This window comes from Gymnoscopelus braueri, assembly GCF_963280865.1.
Source record: "Gymnoscopelus braueri genome assembly, chromosome: 8".
Taxonomy (NCBI): domain Eukaryota; kingdom Metazoa; phylum Chordata; class Actinopteri; order Myctophiformes; family Myctophidae; genus Gymnoscopelus; species Gymnoscopelus braueri.
Window position 1 is genome coordinate 7,077,296 of NC_137609.1, and position 19,299 is coordinate 7,096,594.

The 19,299-nt window shown below is 42.5% G+C and overlaps 1 protein-coding gene across 1 annotated transcript in view; it reads left to right on the plus strand.

Moving 5' to 3' along the window:
- dlg4a (discs, large homolog 4a) overlaps positions 1-19,299 on the plus strand; it is a gene marked incomplete at its 5' end in the record, with an annotated part of 196,190 nt that overhangs the window by 158,803 nt on the left and 18,088 nt on the right. The window contains 9 exons of the mRNA XM_080435830.1: positions 2,585-2,635; positions 2,932-3,056; positions 6,506-6,675; positions 8,283-8,419; positions 10,365-10,509; positions 12,968-13,103; positions 15,841-15,997; positions 18,150-18,252; positions 18,784-18,898. Coding sequence (XP_080291956.1) covers positions 2,585-2,635; positions 2,932-3,056; positions 6,506-6,675; positions 8,283-8,419; positions 10,365-10,509; positions 12,968-13,103; positions 15,841-15,997; positions 18,150-18,252; positions 18,784-18,898 — 1,139 coding nt within the window. The remainder of the gene's footprint in view (positions 1-2,584; positions 2,636-2,931; positions 3,057-6,505; positions 6,676-8,282; positions 8,420-10,364; positions 10,510-12,967; positions 13,104-15,840; positions 15,998-18,149; positions 18,253-18,783; positions 18,899-19,299) is intronic.

Here is a 19,299-nt window from a genome sequence, read left to right on the forward strand (position 1 = left end):
TTTAGTGATAGGCTTACTATTGATAAAAGTCAGGTTTAGCGGTTGGAGTTATAGAGTTATGTGTATTATGTGCGCTAGTGTCACACAGATCTACAAGCTCTACGACGTGGCTGTTGTGACACGTTGTGAGCTTGTAGATTTGGGCTTTATGATTTAGGGTTAAAAATGGCAAAAATAAATAATAATAATAGAAATTGTATTTATAAAATCTGCATCCTAAAATGTCCTCACAACAATAGTAATACAAACGTGTGTGTGTGTGTGTGTGTGTGTGTGTGTGTGTGTGTGTGTGTGTGTGTGTGTGTGTGTGTGTGTGTGTGTGTGTGTGTGTGTGTGTGTGTGTGTGTGTGTGTGTGTTTTATGTAAATCTAGAAGGATATGTATGGCAGTATTCCTCTCCTGTGCTGTCTTGTCTATAAACAATACAACCTGGATGCTCACTGATGACATGCTGCTGGAACAGAACAGCCAGAGAGACGCTGCTGCATGCGGCTTAGAATATAAAAACACATATTCTAACAAAAGCAGCAGTGGGTTTATTTTCAGACATTATGTGGAATGCACAAAAAAAGACATAAAAAAAGGATATAGCATACATGTGCTGACTTGTACGTATTTGGATCAGTGGGGGAGGGGGTGACAGTCACACTTTGTAAGAGAGGTGTGTGGAGGCCCGCTGAGGTTCAGCCTTGTGTGTGTGTGTGTGTGTGTGTGTGTGTGTGTGTGTGTGTGTGTGTGTGTGTGTGTGTGTGTGTGTGTGTGTGTGTGTGTGTGTGTGTGTGTGTGTGTGTGTGTGTGTGTGTGTGTGTGTGTGTGTGTGTGTGTGTGCGTGCGTGCGTGCGTGCGTGCGTGCGTGTGTGTCAGCATGTGTTGTGTGTGCTATATTTTGCACATGTGGCTGTGTGTGTTTCTATCATATATATGTGTGTTGAATATGTGTGACTGAATGTTGAATATATATATAGCCACATTGTCACAGGTGGGAACCTTGTACTGTATGTCCCAAACTGTTATTTTCAGAAAATGGAAAAATACAACCTGTGTTCCAATGGATCCAGTGTAGTTTCTTATTTAGTCACAAGCTTTTCATTGGTTCAATATTTATAGAACTCACACAGACACACTTAACCACTTTCAATCTGGCCTCCCTATTTCGGGCATGTCATTATAAACGGAAATGTTGAGGAATTTTCATTTTCTGCATTGTTAAAAAATCGCAAACATAAAAAGTTGCATCAAAAGTAGCAGATCTACAAGCTCAAAACTTTCAAGCTTGTAGATCTGCTACTTTTGATGCGTTTGTGTTACGGAAAAATAGAATAGAATATGGAGAGAAGTGGTTATTGCCCGACACAGTGGTCACTGGTCATCAATATGTCCGTACACAGACAAATGTGTCCGTGGCAAGACTTGGCCTGGTCAGTGGATTTTTTTAAATTTAGTTTATACACACCATTATAATGTTCATATTTTGATCATAAGAACCAATTACTGAATGTCTCCAGTCTCCAGGTTTTCTTCAGAATATGTATGACACTGATTAACTATGACACTTTTCATTTTCAAGGACCCCCATAACTCTGAGAGTGTATTAATGTACATTTACATTTACAGTTACATTTATACACTCTCAGAGTTACAGACCTGTAATGGTCATAGCTATAGCTCTTTATGTGTTTGTCTACTCATTTTGAGGCAAAAACTGAATTTTGTCTGTGGCAAAAACTGAATTTTGACACAAATGTCCACTACAAGCCAGCAAGGCGATGACCCCTGGCCCCGACAGCAACGATATATTACACTCTTCCCTGTGCTCTTATATGTTTAAATAACCGTCGCTGCCTCTTCCCATGTCCCCACAGGGTAATTCTCCTCCGGTGGTGAACACCGACACGCTGGACGGATCTCCTTACGTAAGTATATACTGCTGCTTTGCCTCTTCTGTTCTCTTCACTGCAATAAAGATGCAGTCCATAACTTGTTTTATTTGAAATGAATAAAACATTATTTTAACCAATCTGCATCGTAGAGCATGCTACCACAATATAACTAAAGCCAAACAGACAAGGAGGGAGACCAAGGATTGTAATAATGCCCTAAAAAAACACATGCCTTTACAGCGCTTATCTATTCTAGGCACATGAACACACAGAGATAGAAAGAGGAAGCTCGTTGCCTGAGCAGTGTGTCTCTTAAGAAATGTTTTGTGCCCTAGATAAGTGCTGTAAAGGGATGTGTTTTCCCAACTTGATTTGATGATGAAGAAGTCACGATAGGCCGTTTGGGGAGTGAGAGTGTGCTGACCGTGTGTTATGGTGAACAGGTCTACATTACATACATTACAGTCATTTAGCAGACACTTTTATCCAAAGCGACTTACAATAAGTGCATTCAACATAGGTAGGGAAGAAAACTACTAATCACCAGAAGTCTTAAGTGCAGTCTCTTCTAAAACAAGCAACTAAGATGAGAGAAATAGGAAAATCAAATGAGCAAGAGTTAAAACAAATAAGTGTATCAAATAAACAAGATCCAATAAAACAAGGGTGTCTACTGTAGTAATGATGTGTTGTTATTCTACCAGGTCAACGGGACAGAGGGAGAAATCGAATACGAGGAGATCACTCTAGAGAGGGTGAGTCTTCTTTTATGATCACTTTACACATCAACACACACACACACACACACACACACACACAGCTCTATCAAATGCATTCATTATAATCACTTGACACATCCAACATACATCAAATGTTTCTCTCTGCCATCCAGGTGGATGTGCGCACACACAGTATATTTATAGTATTTCTACATTGTATTGAAATCTTCTTTGTGTGTGTGCGTGTGTGTGTGCGTGTGCGTGTGCGCGTGTGCGTGTGCGTGCGTGTGCGTGTGCGTGTGCGTGTGTGTGTGTGTACATTGCTGGCGCAGGGTAACTCGGGCCTGGGCTTCAGCATAGCAGGGGGAACAGACAACCCTCATGTGGGGGACGACCCCAGCATCTTCATCACCAAGATCATCCCTGGAGGAGCTGCTGCTCAGGATGGACGCCTCAGGTACACACACACACACACACACACACACACACACACACACACACACACACACACACACACACACACACACACACACACACACACACACACACACACACACACACACACAGACACACAGACACACACACACAGACAGACCAGACAGACAGACAGACACTTTAATTCTTTATTTGAATCCACAAATTACAATTAATTTACAGGGAAACAAATATAACGGGGTTGATTGTTCATGGCACCTAAGGATACACATGGCACCTTCTCCTCCACACAGACAAACTGCCTATAACAGCTGAAACAGAGCTGTTTTAGGAGCTGTTAACAGAGACACACACACACACACACACACACACACACACACACACACACACACACACACACACACACACACACACACACACACACACACACACACACACACACACACACACACACACACACACACACACACACACACACACACACACACACTTGCCTCTTGAAGTAGATATTTGATTTATCATGTGGGAGACTCGGGTTTGGATCCAGGTTATGGATTTGCCGCTTTAAATCAACTAATTGATTAGTTGACACATTCCTGTGACTATGTACAGTAAATGGTGCATTCAGTGCATGGTGTAGTCAACTAAGACTATTTGTTCAGTCGATGACAGCCCCACGAATGACACATGGTCATGGATTATGAGTACCAGGGACATTATGTGATCCATACGTTAACCTAATCTGCTGTGCACCCCAGTTCATCATGACACAATGACACAAGGGCCAATTGAGAGATGTAAAGGAAAAGGAGGGGAAAGTAGGCAAATAAATGCCACCAGTGTTATGTGTATTGTGTATTTTTTGGCATGTACAGTATAAAGGGCCATCCACACTAAGAATGGTGAACTATAAGGATAACTAGGGGACCACAGTGGAAATAATAACTTGACTGTGTTTGTGATCCAAACGATATGGTTCAGCACTGTTGTCGTCAAAGCTGTGGTGTGAACTCTACCATCCACTTGAGTTGTAGAACGATATTCACAGAAAGTCACAGAAACGATAATAAACAACTTAAATGTGGGAAAAGTGAAAAAACAGGCTTTGTCACTCTCATTCATAATATGCCAATGTTCAAAGCCTGTGTGCAAGTTCAGATCGATTGCCCAACCCACTGAGGAGAAAATGCGGTTCAGACAGACAGAAAGAGATTCCTTGAATTATAGTAGTTTATGGTTCTTGGTGTCGATGGCCCTTAAGAGTGCCTGTCCCACTCCACACCCACAAATGCTGTTAATGTAACTCAGAGAGTGTACAAATGTAACCAAATGGAACACTGAGGATTTTTACTGTGTAAGTGTGTATGAGTGAATAAACGGATGGACAGCAACATATACTGTACCATAATCAAACCCATTCATACGCTAGAGGTTTGTTTGTTTGTGAGTGTGTTCGAGCGTCAAGAAGACTCTGAAATAATTCCACTTCCCATGTGAACATCCTAAATCCCACCGGTGAGATTTAAAACCTTACTGGTGGTTTGCCGCCACGCTCAACTTTTTATCTGCAGATCCTGCAAATTAGACCCGATGAGATTCTTGATTAAAGAGCAGGACATGGATGGATGCATCGTCTCAGCCCTGTCTCTGTTACAGTTGACCTAGCAACCATTCCTGTAGGGAGTTTTTTTTTTCTCGTCTTTGCTTCATTGCATGATTCCCCCCCCCCCTCTTCTATTACCATAATTCTGACAGCCTTATGCATAGATTAAAGTTCTCAGTCGCTACGACTGATTCCAGTCATTTGGATTCCATAGAAGCCAGCTCTGCGGCGGTGTAAAGTAACTAAGTACATTCACTACCACATATGCTGGTAATCCAGCTTGACAGTGTGTCACAGGTTCGACTCCCATCCCGAAGACCTTTGCTGTATTTCACCCCCCCCATCTCTCTCCCCATTTTCTGTTAGCCTAATTTCCTACCAATAAAGGCAGAAAAAAGCCCCCAAAAATATCTTTAAAAAAGAAAAGAAAAGGACGTAGACATTGGCAGCACAGTCAATACAATAGACTATATACACAGTACTATGCATTGTATTGTGTGCAATACATCCCCAGAATGATATAGATGTGACCTCTGTGATTATTATTGTATTTTATTCCAAACGGTTTTTACACAAAATAAGATACATCACCGTATGCTTCATTTAAGCCCCATGTGTTTTTCTGGCATTTTCATGAAAGAAAAAATGTTGGTTCAAAAGATTGCAATTTCTTTTTAAATTCCACCTGCCTATTGTACATAATAGTTTGTCACATCATGAAAAATTGTCATCGTCCTCAAGTGACTGGAAATAAATCAGAATTCCTCGGGTACATCGTTGACGCTTTTTGTCTGCAGAAGTGTAAGAGAAATGACGGTGTGCAGATGGTAGGTGATTGATGTTGGAGTGGCATAGACCTTGCTCCTTCACTCAGATAGTTGTGATCCAGAACTCCCATGATTGCACGGTGCTGGTGGGCAGAGAGGGCTAGTGCTGATTGCCTGTACCCAAGACAAAAAAAAGAAAAGACATGCCATCACCGGTTTACTTCCCGTATCTGCATGAAGTAACAAAATTCATGTTGCGTAGTTATATAAATGGAAGAAAAAAAGTCATTCTGGATGTTAACTCTTTGCCTGCCATGGACGTGTTTCCTCGTGTTTCCTCGTGCCTCTCGTTGCTCAAGTCTGACAGAAACGGCGCACCTCCGAAGTTTTTTTGCCAAACTACTTCCTAACTTAATATTAGGGGCTGTAGTTTGTTCTCACCAAGTGGGCCGAGTGGTCCGCCTCGCTGGGTGGCGACAAAAACTATGCCTAAACCTAACCTGAATCCTAATAAAATAATGTAGGACGCATTTTAGATATAACATAAATAGAGGCGGGAGTGGAATTCAATCCTGTTGTGCTGGTATTAGGAGTCTAATGCTTAACGGTGCACGTCCACGCCACGCCAGTTATTTAACACGGTCCGCTCATGTGAGAGGCAGTTCCGCATGTGTCACAGAAGGGGGCGTTGCCAAGTTGTTGACAAGGCAACGAGCTCTGGCCAATCAGAGGCAGGTGGCGGCGGGTCTTTGCGGAACCCGTTTGCAAAATGGATGTACGGGGAATAAACACAGAAGCACCTGGGAGGAAGTGGAAGAAAGAGGAGGAGTCAAACCAAGTTCCTGTTTGTTTCTACACAAAAAAGGAGGTGGTGCCCCCAGAGGCAACCGAATGGGTTCCCAGATTGGGGACACTATCGTTCATGTTGTTTCGTAGGAGTTGGTTCTTTTGTAACTCCGGATTCCCCAGTGCTGTAAACATGGGAGTCTGCTGACTGCTCCATATCCTCTGTAGTGGTTCTATATTTACCACATCATTCTCTTTATCCCCACAAAACGAGGTCGTGTTTTTGTTTTTGTGTTGCTGTTGTTGTGCTCTCAGTGTGAACGACTGCATCTTGTTTGTGAACGATGTGGATGTGAGGGAAGTGACACACAGCCTGGCCGTGGAGGCCCTGAAGGAGGCCGGAGCCATCGTACGACTCTACGTCCTGCGCAGGAAACCGGCGGCCGAGAAGGTCACCGAGATAAAGCTCATCAAAGGGCCCAAAGGTACACGTTCCTCTAGACAGACAGACAGCCGTGTTCATTTTGACAGCAAATTCTTTAGTCTTAGTATTTTTGGGGGGCTTTTATGCCTTTTTATTTATGGCACAAGTAGACTGACAGGGAAATGGGGAGAGAAATGGGGAGTGACACACAGCAAAGGTTGTCGGGATCGGACTCGAACCTGCGACACGCTGTCAGACTGGCATTGCTGCCTAGGGGGCCTGGACCGCCACGCTGCGGCCCAGGCCAGTCTTAGTCTTTTGAATAACACACCATTTAGTTTTAGTCCTATGTTAGTCTTAATCTAGTATTAGTCGACTAAATAACAAAATCTTAGTCTTTTAGTCTGGATCTTAGTCAATGAAATTAACACTGACAGACAGACAGACAGCTAGATGCAGTGGTGGAAAAAGTACTTCAGTAAAAGTATCAATACGGCAAGATAGAAATACTCTGTTACACGTAAAAGTCCGGAATTCAAAATGTACTCGAGTAAAAGTACAAAAGTATTGGTATAAAAATGTACTTAAAGTACCAAAAGAAAAGTACTCATTGTACAGAATGTCCCATTTCACAAGTTCAAAATGTATTAAAAAAAACTTTTGAAAATAGACGATCTACAAGCTCACAATGCATTGTGAGCTTGTAGATCTGCTATTTTCAAATGGCTGAACTATATAAGTGGTTGGTGTGTTTTGTACTAATATTAAAAATCTACAAAGTAACTAGTAACTAAGTAACAAATAATTGTAGTGGAGTAAATGCACAATATTTGCCTCTGAGATGTAGTGGAGTAGAAGTAAAAGTATTGGAAATTGGAAATACTCCAGTAAAGTAAAAAAAATCCTCAAAAGTGCACTTAAGTACACTACTTGAAATCTATCTACAGTATGTGTGTCTGTCTGTTTATCCGTCCACCCCATTACGACACACCTACCCCCCCAGCAGTGGTGGAAAGTAACCAACTAGTAGAGTATCATTAAGTTTGTCAGTTTGTATCTTTTACACCCATTTCAACAGGATGTGTATCAAATGTTTTTGTGCGTTCAAACTGTTCCCTCCTGTGGACTCCATCTATCTGTTATGTTATGTGTTCAAAGTAAAGCTTTAATGAAGTCAAAACTTTAATAATTCAGAGCATGTGTTACTTTACTGGCAGCATTACTTTGTCAAAGTGACACATTCTCTCTCTCTCTCTCTCTCTCTCTCTCTCTCTCTCTCTCTTTCTCTTTCTCTTTCTCTTTCTCTTTCTCTTTCTCTTTCTCTCTCTCTCTCTCTCTCTCTCTCTCTCTCTCTCTCTCTCTCTTACCCCCCATCTCTCTCTCTTTCTTTCTTTCTCTCTCTCTCTCTCTACCCCCCATCTCTCTCTCTCGCTCTCCCTATCTCTCTCTTGCTCTCTCTCTCTCTCTCTCTCTCTCTCTCTCTCTCTCTCTCTCTCTCTCTCTCTCTTTCTCTTTCTCTCTCTCTCTCTCTTTACCCCCCATCTCTCTCTCTTTCTTTCTTTCTCTCTCTCTCTCTCTACCCCCCATCTCTCTCTCTCTCTCTCTCTCCCTATCTCTCTCTTGCTCTCTCTCTCTCTCTCTCTCTCTCTCTCTCTCTCTCTCTCTCAGGACTAGGGTTCAGTATTGCAGGTGGAGTAGGGAACCAGCACATACCAGGAGATAACAGCATCTATGTCACCAAGATCATCGAGGGCGGAGCCGCTCACAAAGACCAACGCTTACAGATCGGGGATAAGATACTAGCGGTCAGTCACACACACACACACACATGCACATGCACACGCACACGCACACACGCACATTTGTATTATATACTTCCGAGTACATCAACCTTTTACGACGGCGATTTAATGATTTTTAGGTCTTAGGGCTAAAGCCGAAAATAGCTGATCTACAAGGTCGCAACGTGTCGCGCTTGTAGATCAGCTAGTTTCGGTGCAAGACACTGGTACACAGCTATAAATCAGGCATAACTCCAACCCCTAAACCTAAACTCTAAAAAACCTAGTCCTATAACCCCAAACCTGAACCGTTTCCTAATAGTTCCCCAATTCCACAAGCAATACAAGTACACACACACACACACACACACACACACACACACACACACACACACACACACACACACACACACACACACACACACACACACACACACACACACACACACACACACACACACACACACACACATACACACATTGTGTATAGATACATTGTAGCAGTAAGTCTCCCAGGCTGGGATAGCTTTCATTACAGTAATACGCTAATAGATGTGTAGGACAGGACGAGGCTTTAACTGTAGTGGGCCAGGAGGGCAATGCTGCCACCTTATGGAGAAAGGGAAGGACTGCAGGACAGTAACAGTGTAACAGTGATTTCAAAATGGTGCTAGTGGCAGGCCCGGACTGGGCCTGTAATAGGCCCGGAAGTCATACGCCCTTCCAGGCCATCCTACCCAAATACTAGGCTACATGAACACGAACGCGCCTACCGCCCGCACTCACACACATGCGTTGCGGCACTGACAGTGCTTCAGACCATAACAATAGTCAATTTTGACTGAGATGGTTCTTGTCAAAAAATACAAACATATACCACACACTGTAGGCCTACAGTAGTAGTCACTACAACACTCACTTCTTCTGTAGAGTATGTCACAGGAGCAATCCATATGAATTCAACAGAATACAGCATCATTCCTTTCCACATTGGCAAAGTAATCACCGAAAATCGTTATTCACCAACAGACTTACTCAAGTACTGAAGTACAGTACTTGAGTAAATATACTTAGTTACTTTACACCACTGGATTGCATTATGCTTTAATCCATGCACTGCCGTTCTAGCCCATACCGTACATTGAATTTAGATTTCCCCAGACATAATCAGTAGGTGGAGATCTCTGATCATGTGGCCACAGTATGTGAGAATACCCAGCCTATTACCTCCTAACCCCTAAATACCCATAATCTTAACCCCGGGCCCAACCTGAATCTTTTACTACGTGTAACCGTAGCTTTATAAAACTCTTTCTTAGCCATGACACAGAGCCTTCCCCCCCAGGGGAGCAGAACAATGTCCCCATTAGGTCAGTTCTGACAGCTCTTATACTGACCTTGTGGGGAGTTTTTAGTCCCCATGTGGGTAGTAATACAAGTACATACTGTACATGCACACAAGCACACACAAGCATGCGCGCGCGCACACACACACACACACACACACACACACACACACACACACACACACACACACACACACACACACACACACACACACACAAGCTTGCAGCGCGGCACCAAGTGACGCACTGAGCTTGTACACAGTATTGTAAAAAGAAAAAAAGAAAATGCTGGATTTGTGTAAGAGAGAGAATTAAAAAAAAAATCTGGAAACCAATTTTGTAAAATCATATTGTGAACCTATAGTATCGTGATTCTAATCGTATCGTGAGTTGAGTGAATCGTTACATGTCTAGTGGACACTGAACTGGCCGGTCTAATTTCCAGTGGAAGTTTATTCCCCAAAAATGGAGCCCCAGCAGCATCTCCCTTCCGTTACTTACAAGCCTTGTCCCGGGGGGCTCAAGTAAAAGTTTGGGGGTATATAAGGGTTCAGGACATATGAGTAGTTGCACTGTTCTAAAGTGTGTTCCTGTGCTTGTTCCTGTGCTTGTGTAATGTGCAGGTGAACAGCGTGTGTCTGGAGGACGTGATGCACGAGGACGCGGTGGGCGCTCTGAAGAACACAGCGGAGGTGGTCTACCTCAGAGTGGCCAAGCCCAACAGCCTGTACCTGACCAACAACTACAACCCTCCTGACCTCACCAACAGTACGTTTTATACTAGGATTCAGAGCCATGATAATTACATTATTATTGCTCTTCGGTTCTTTACCTGTCCCACCCAGACCCTCACCTTTTAACACATTGGGTGCCAGAGGTTTATTAAAATATTATACGTTGAGTGCCTGCATTTCTTCCATCCACTTGCGTTATACGTTTCGTGCTGTAGAAGCCCCGACGCGGAAGTGCATGTAAACAAAGCGTGCGTGCGAGACGGCGGAGGGTCCCGACTAACGCCTGGAACAATAATATTTCTAACGCGATCCTCCATTGCAGCGTGATCGCCGATCGAAAACGGCTCGTTTTCACCACGTTAAAAAGAAATGGAGATATTAAGCTTTTAGTCAAGGAGATAACATTGAAAACGCCGACCGGAAGGATTTTTGACATGGAGCCAGATCCAGCCTCTTCTTCTCAGAAACTCCTTGGGTGATGTCAAAGTTTCGTTTTAGCGCCCCACGTGGCCCACTAAAAATAGAATTGGGTCAAAAACGGTCCGGACCGTTTTCGGCACTTCTCGTTTGGATCCTCAAAAACGGTCCGGACCGTTTTTGGCATTCAATGTGTTAAAGGGATAGTTCACCCCCAAAATGACTTTTTTTCTATGGATTAGTCACCCCATGAAGACTTGAATAAGTTCATGGAGATTTTTTTTGTTTTTGTCTCATTCCTAAGCCAATAATTTGATGAGGAGCGGACCGGTAGCCAGCGGTTCCGGTAGGAGACACAAAGGAGACTCTTTGTGTCTCCTACCGGAACCGCTGCCGGTCATCAAGTTATTGGTTTAGGAATGAGACAAAAACAAAAAATGATCCGTGAATTCTTCATGAGGTGACTAATCGATAGGGAAAAAAGTCATTTTGGGGGTGAGCTATCCCTTTAAAGGTGGGGGTCTGAGGGGGACCTGTAGCTATGATTCCCTGCTTTCACATGAAAAGCCGGGCAAGGAGGAGGGTGATATCCTATACGGCCTGGGTACAGTCAGTAGGATACAGCAGCAGTGACAACACACACAGAATGTGAACTAAGGGTAAATGGGTAATAAATTATGAAAATAAATAATACAGGGCCTTTAGGGCAGCAGGGCAATATACAGTATACAGTATTAATTAGGACCATTATACTATCTGGCAATGTATGAATTTTTAACCTGTGTGTCATACAATTATGTTAAATGAAACCTACCACATTCACCGTTTTTAATTTCAAGGACCCCCAGGTTTGATATGCATTAGGCTTCGGACATCCGTTTGATACCATTCGTATCTCTACAATCTCCAGTCTACTCTGTTAATGTATCTCTGAGAGTGTACAAAGGGAACCAAATGGACCCGTAAGGGTCCATTTGGTTCCCTTTGTACACTCTCAGAGTTACAGACCTGTAAGGGTCCATTAGCTGAGGAACCCCCCCTGAAACCCCCCCCTCATGGACCCTTGGGGGGTCCCCGGACCCCCACGGTGAGAACCAGTGCTTATCTTGCAAAAGTACTCAAATATTTTAAGTAAAAGTATCAATACTGCAATGTAGAAATACTCTGTTACAAGTAAAACTCCGGAATTCAAATTGTACTTGAGTAAAAGTATAAAAGTATTGGCATCAAAATGTACTCAAAGTACCAAAAGTAAAAGTACTCATTATTAAAATGTCCCATTTAAAATGTTCAAATGTATAAAAATCTTTTGAAAATAGCAGATCTACAAGCTCACAATGCGTCCTGTAGCAGACACATCTTGGAGACAATGGCTCCCAGACAAACAAAAAGAACAACATGTAACCTCATCTTAGAGTTGGATAATGTTACATTTCATAAATAGAGCACCTGTTTTCTTTGGGGCCATTATAATCCTCTTTGGCAGAAAAATGCAGAAAAGCCAGACATGTTGCATCATCATTCTATGGTGTCTCAAATGTCATCTGTAATGTGTGTAAAGGTTACTGTTTTGTCAGAGGAAGGCTCAAACTACAGTTAGTACATTCAATAAACCATGCCAAAAAAATAATAATTGCTAGCAAAAAAAAATCTTTGTTTTGTTTTGTCTAGTTTTTTTTAACACCTTCTTATGCAATGAACATTGTCAAATGGTTTCCTTTGTGCAGTGCTGGGAAATAATGATGTTACATTTACTCAGGTACAATTTTGAGATATTTGCTAGTTAGTTATTTCCATTATTTGATACTTTATGCTTCTACTCCAATGTATCTCAGCAGCATCCGTATTCATGCTTTTCTGAAGACAGGGGGCGCTGTTCCTCTTTCTGTTCAGACTATGTTTCTCACGGCATTATATAATGGATGCAGACATCATCAGCCAACCTAACTACAGTGTTCAAATGTAACCAAAGAGTCCACTCGGTTACATTCAGAGTTAAATTGAAAGGGAAATCTTTATTCATGCATTTCTGAGAGACCTCTTTCTATGTGTCTGTGTTTTTCTTCCCCATGCAGCATATTCCCATATGGACACAGACATCAGCCATCCTAACTATCTGGGTTCAGATTACCCACAAGCCCTCACGCCCACCTCGCCCAGCCGCTTCTCGCCCGTCCTGCACGGCATGATGGGAGATGAAGATCTGCCCAGGTGAGTGAGAGAAAGCCACGCCCTTAATCTGTGTTCCTCATGGATGATATGCGGTGGTGTAAAGTAACTATGTACATTTACTCAGGGATGAGCTGTAGGGGGTGCTATGGGTGGTCGGCGACCCCCTAGTTCTGGCGCTGGCTGGGAGCTCCACATGCACGCGCGAGCACGCACCGTCAGCTGCGGTCTTAACACCTTAAAGTTTAAACAATAGCCTCTCAAGGTTCGCGCCGTCAGCGGCGAGCCGTTCTCAATAGCGTCTACCTGGCTGCTTTGCATAACATTAGGCTACTCAAAAAAAGCCATGGACTTGAATTGAATGTGTACATTCCTCTCACAATGAGAGACAACAGTCTCTGCACTGCAGAGTATGAAGGGGATCGCTTAGAAGAGGACCCAGTTCTCTGAGACAAGACAAAGACAAGTTGTCTGATTATTTTAAGTACTTATGTGTGGGTCTATGTAAAGGGCTTTTATATAAAACTAAAAGGAAAATAAAATAATTAATTAATTGAAACAAAAATAAAAACAACAAATTAACAATGCAACTAAATAATAAGATATGATTACATTAAAAAGCACATGTTGAATACAGTATTTCAACTAGCACTGAGCTGATTGGCTACGTGCACATGCGTGCACGTGCGCGTGACGTCAGAAAATATAGCCCCCCTAGTTCAAAAATCCACAGCTCATCACTGCATTTACTCAAGTACTGTCCTTAAGTATAATTTTGAGGTATTTTTACTTTACCGGAGTATTTCCAATTTTCAGTACTTTTACTTCTACTCCACTACATCTCAGAGGCAAATATTATACTTTTACTCCACAACAATTATTTGAAAACTAGTCACTAGTTACTTTGTAGATTTTGATTATTATTACAAAACACACATTAACCACTTCAGCCCTACATCTCGGCCATTTGAAAATGGCAGATCTACAAGCTCACAATGCGTCGCAATGCGGCGCATTGTGAGCTTGTAAATCTGACATTTTCAAAAGATTCTTATACATTTAAAAACTTGTGAAATGGGACATTCTGCATAATGAGTACTTTTACTTTTGTACTTTAAGTATATTTTGATACCAACACTTTTGTCATTTAAGTCAAGTAAATTTTGAATTCCGGACTTTTACTTGTAACAGAGTATTTCTACATTGCAGTATTGATACTTTCACTTAAGTAAACATTTTAACTTTTTCCACCACTGATGATATGGGACCAGTTGTAGAACTATACAGAATTATGTTATTAACCCACAATGTATATACAGTATCATTGCTGTCTGGCAGAAACCTCTTATCTCGATATTTCAACTGCTTGTGTTTTTTTTGTAAATTAATGCCCTACTGTACTTGATCATACTACAACGTCACGCGAAAGCATCAACACACGGCGCGAAGCAACGTGTTTTGAGCTTGTAGATCTGCTCCTTTTGCTGTTTTTTTTTATTTGAATCCTGACAAGTAACAGTTTTGGGCATATGAGGTTTCCTTCTGACAGAGATGACATATAGAATTTTGTTCTCTTTGTTATTTGTACAGTACAAAATAATGATACATTTTCCTTGCAGCTGGGAATTCAGTTCATTCATAAATCCGTCAACCACTGAATATTATTCAAATGTTCATATCCTGCGTGGTCGGACGACTGCTTGTTGCCATGCCATAATTATATGTTTTGGGTCAGAATGGTACTCACACACACACGTGCGCACGCACACACGCACAGAAACACGCACGCACACACAGACACACACACGCACGCGCACACGCACGCACACACAAAGCTGCTGTGGTCGCATTAACGTTACGGACAAGCTTAGAGAAAACATACGGAACATTTCATTACAGATGAGACAAATGCATTTTCCATTCAATATGTTGAAAACAAATATTGATCTTCCCATTCTGTGAGAGTAGGCTACAGTATGTATTTTATCTCTCTTGGCATCACTTGAACTTCCTTCTCAATTGTCAAGGCCAGTGTTGCATTGCTCATTGCACGCAGTACAATGAGCAGTACAACGCAATTGATAGAAAACAAGTCATTTTTGGGTGAACTACTCCTTTTAATTTGGTTTTCGTCTGTGAAAAAAAGTAGTCGACGAAATTAACACCGGTGCTGATAGGTTTTAGTTCTGCGTCTTCCCACTCTGTGTACCATGGGACCCTCGCAGGGTGCTGATGGGTTATTATTTATTTATCAGGGACAGTGCACATTAATCAACATGTCAGTTTTCACATCCATGTAAATGAGCCAGAGTTAGCCAAAGGCTAAATATCATCTGTAGTCCCTGAGCAGGCTGTTAAAAGTGGTGATATACCCCTACAAAAACAGACATCAATACAAAACAAGACAAGTAAACATACAGTTACAGTGAAATATGAGAAAAGACACCAGTGAAAAATTGAGCTGATAATTACCCATGATTACAAAGTTTGCTTTAAGCCATCTCTTAAGGTTGAACTTGATGGTCTCTCTTACTTCGGTAGGGAGACTGTTCCAGTGATGGGAGGCTCTAACAGAGAAGTCTGTTTCACCAAACACACTCCGTCTGAATGGTACCTCGCAGTCCCCTCTGGTAGTTGCCCTTGTTGCTCTACCACCACTTTCCCTTTGCTTTATGAACCGTTTCAGTGGTGGAGGTGCAAGCCCATTTAAAATCTTAAAAATGAGACAAGCATCTGAAAAATGTTTAAAGCTAGTGTGTCTTCCCACTCTGTTTACCAGGGACCCTCGCAGGGTGCTGATCCACAGAGGCTCCACAGGGCTGGGCTTTAACATCGTGGGAGGAGAGGACGGAGAGGGCATCTTCATCTCCTTCATCCTAGCAGGCGGTCCGGCCGACCTCAGCGGAGAGCTGCACAAGGGGGACCAGATACTGAGTGTAAGAACCGCTACAGCTTTCATCTTTACAGAAATGGCTTTGGTAGAACAGAATGTGAATGATAATATGAGTGGTCTTTTGGACCTGATGGACGGATTTTTTTAATATGGTTTTGCTGTTGTTACGTGGAGTCTCTGATTAATTCCATACATCAAGTTTTTTCTGGATTCTGGATTCACCGTCGGGCACGGCCACACCGCACTTTTATTTTACCTCTGGAGCGGAATCTGCCAATGCTTTGTCAATGCAAATGCGTGGATTCATGGTCTTGCGCATTTTTTCCAAGAATCCACGCATTTGCATTGACAAAGCATTGGCAGATTCCGCCCCAGAGGTAAAATAAAAGTGTGGTGTGGCTGTGCCCTAAGGGCGCGCTCCCACCAAGAGTTGGCTGGTCGCTGTTAAACGCAGGTTGTGCGCGGCCACAGTTTTTTGCAGCCAGCGGATTCTAAAAAACGGGAGTGTCGCGCCTGTCACTCACTTTCAGGACCCTCCCCGTAGCCCGCACTGCCTGCTGCCTTGAGCACCATGTTGCTTCCTGAGTCTTGAGACGGTCCGCCTTCCACTCACCCGATTGGACAGAGGGAGAAAATCAGCGCCTGCCTCCAGCAGTTTTATGCTTAGTCGCGGAGAGCAGATAAACGCAAGGTCTGCGCGACTAGCGGAAAAATCTGCTCTTGCGTGAATCAACGCATTTGCATTGACAATGCATTGGCAGATTCTGCAAACAGCGGCCAGCCAACTCTTGGTGGGAGCGCGCCCTAAAGGGATAGTTCACCCAAAAAAAACAAAACGATTAGTCACCCCATGGAGACTTGAATTCATGGATATTTTTTTGTTTTTGTTGCATTCCTAAGCTAATAATTTGATGACCTGCGGACCGGTAGGCAGTGGTTCCAGTAGGAGATACAAAGGAGACTCTTTGTGTCTCCTACCGGAACCGCTGCCGTGTCAGACTAAATGTAATGCCTCAACTCGTACAATTCCAAGTGCTTGTCTGGGTGGGGGGTTCAAATCCCCAGTTCAAATATGATTATTTTGGGGGGTCCCCAGTTCAAATATGATTATTTTGGGGGCTCCCCAGTTCAAATATGATTATTTTGGGGGGTCCCCAGTTCAAATATGATTATTTTGGGGGGTCCCCAGTTCAGATATGATTATGTTGGGGGTCGCGGCCTGAAAAGGTTGAGAACCACTGTTCTAGAGAGGAGATTGGATGATAGTATTGGGTTCTAGGGTCTCAGCATTATGACTAAAATATTAGCTAGAACCTCTAGGTTACTGGATAAGGATACAAAGTTAGTTTCAGCCAACCCATTCATTTGATGTCACTTTGACTTTGCTCCGCACTTCTTGGTTTGAGACCTTCACTTTAATAAAGTCCTCAAAGTCAAGCTGCAGACTGCTCAGAATAGATTAATCGGGGTTGTACTAGGTCACACCATTCAAAGAACTCAAACCGGCTTCCAATGGAATCTAGAGGTACTCTGTCCAGGCTGACCTTCAGTCATTAGATTATTCACGCTGACCCGAACATTTTATTTCCCCCTTTTCTACTCATACCAGGGAAGCACACATTTATATCTTCAAAAGAGCCAGCGTGAATAATCTAATGTGTGTCTTTATAAATTCAAAGGTCTTGTTGCTAAGGGGTCATGGAAATGGAACAGCTTTGATATAGCAATTACACTTGGGCGACTACAAATTTGAGCATGTTTAAAAAAATGTTTGCTGATGGATAAGGTTCTTATGCGAGATAAGATAAGCCTTTTTAATTGTATTGTTTTCCTTTTATTTTATACAATGTCAGATTGTCAGTGTGTATTTAGTGATGTAAATCACACACATGATAAACCCTGGACTTTGTTGTGTCTTAATCCTTGATTATTTTTAAATTAATGTGTTTGTTTGATTTACGTGTCTATGTAATCTAAACAAACTAAACTAACTAAATGTACCAATAATAAGCCTAGAGCAGGAAACGATATAGATGGATTGAAGGTAGGGTAAGTGATATTGTTTGGTTAAGTGAGCTGAACGGAGCAAATCAGGCTCTTTTTGTGTGGTCTAATATTGTGAATTGTTTATTTCATTTGCGGTTAAAAAAGATAATAACACTGCTTTTTTAACAGTGTTTGTTCTGTGTTGTCAGGTGAACGGCGTGGACCTGCGCATGGCCACGCACGAACAGGCAGCGGCAGCGCTGAAGAACGCCGGACAAACCGTCACCATCATCGCCCAGTACAGACCAGATGGTACGTTTTTTGTCACTGTTATACACCCCCCAGTCACCCCCCCAAAAAAATACACGTCACATTGTGATAAGTTGGAGACTATGGCTATTTTTCCATACAGCAAAGTAAAGTATATAAGGCTTAAAGGTTCTATTATATGATAAGTATTTTTGTTAAAATGTTAAAGCTCTATATTCAGATGCTGTAGTAATCATTGCTATAGAGTGTTTGTTCAGTAACAAGGGGTCTCCTTGTCTCTCAGGCTCTTTAATAAACAGAAAATACATTTTACGGTGGCTTGACAATTTCATCCAATCAACTTCAATTTTATGGTGTTCTAGTTCCAATTTTGTCTGCTAATTTCTTTGCTTATACTGTATCCTGTATGAGTTCCCTCTCGTGACTGGATCAAATTGGTAGGCTATCCCGCCATGAAAAAATATTTTACAAAAAAGCTGGAAAGACGGGGAGACCCCTGTTACTGAACAAACACCCATAAAGCAATTCATTTACAGCATCTTGATTTGTTTTTTTTTCTATTGCTGTGTTCAGAATACAGCCGGTTTGAAGCTAAGATCCACGATCTGAGGGAACAGCTGATGAACAGCAGTATGGGCTCTGGTACCACCACACTGCGGAGCAACCCAAAGAGAGGATTCTACATCAGGTACGTACATGAGAGAGGCTGGCTTGGGCGTGGGGGGAAAGGGATTGGAAAAAGAAAGCAACAACCATCAAGCAAGGTGATGGTTAGACCAAGACATTTAAACCTCACTACACGTCATTGTCTATTCACGACTTTGGCCATATATCGTACATGAATATTGTTCCATGAAAGGCTTTATATTACAGCATTAAGCCTAAGGGGTGAGCTGTCTAGAAGAGCATTCGTCTTTATGTAGAGTATGTATGTATGAATTATGTCTTCCAAGTTGTTGTGTCTGCCTATCCCGGGCGGCTGTGGCTCAGAAGGTAGAGCAGGTCGTCCAATGATCTGTGGGCCGGCGGTTCGAATCCCGGCTCCTCCTGTCCACATGTGGAAGTGTCCTTGGGCAAGACACTGAACCC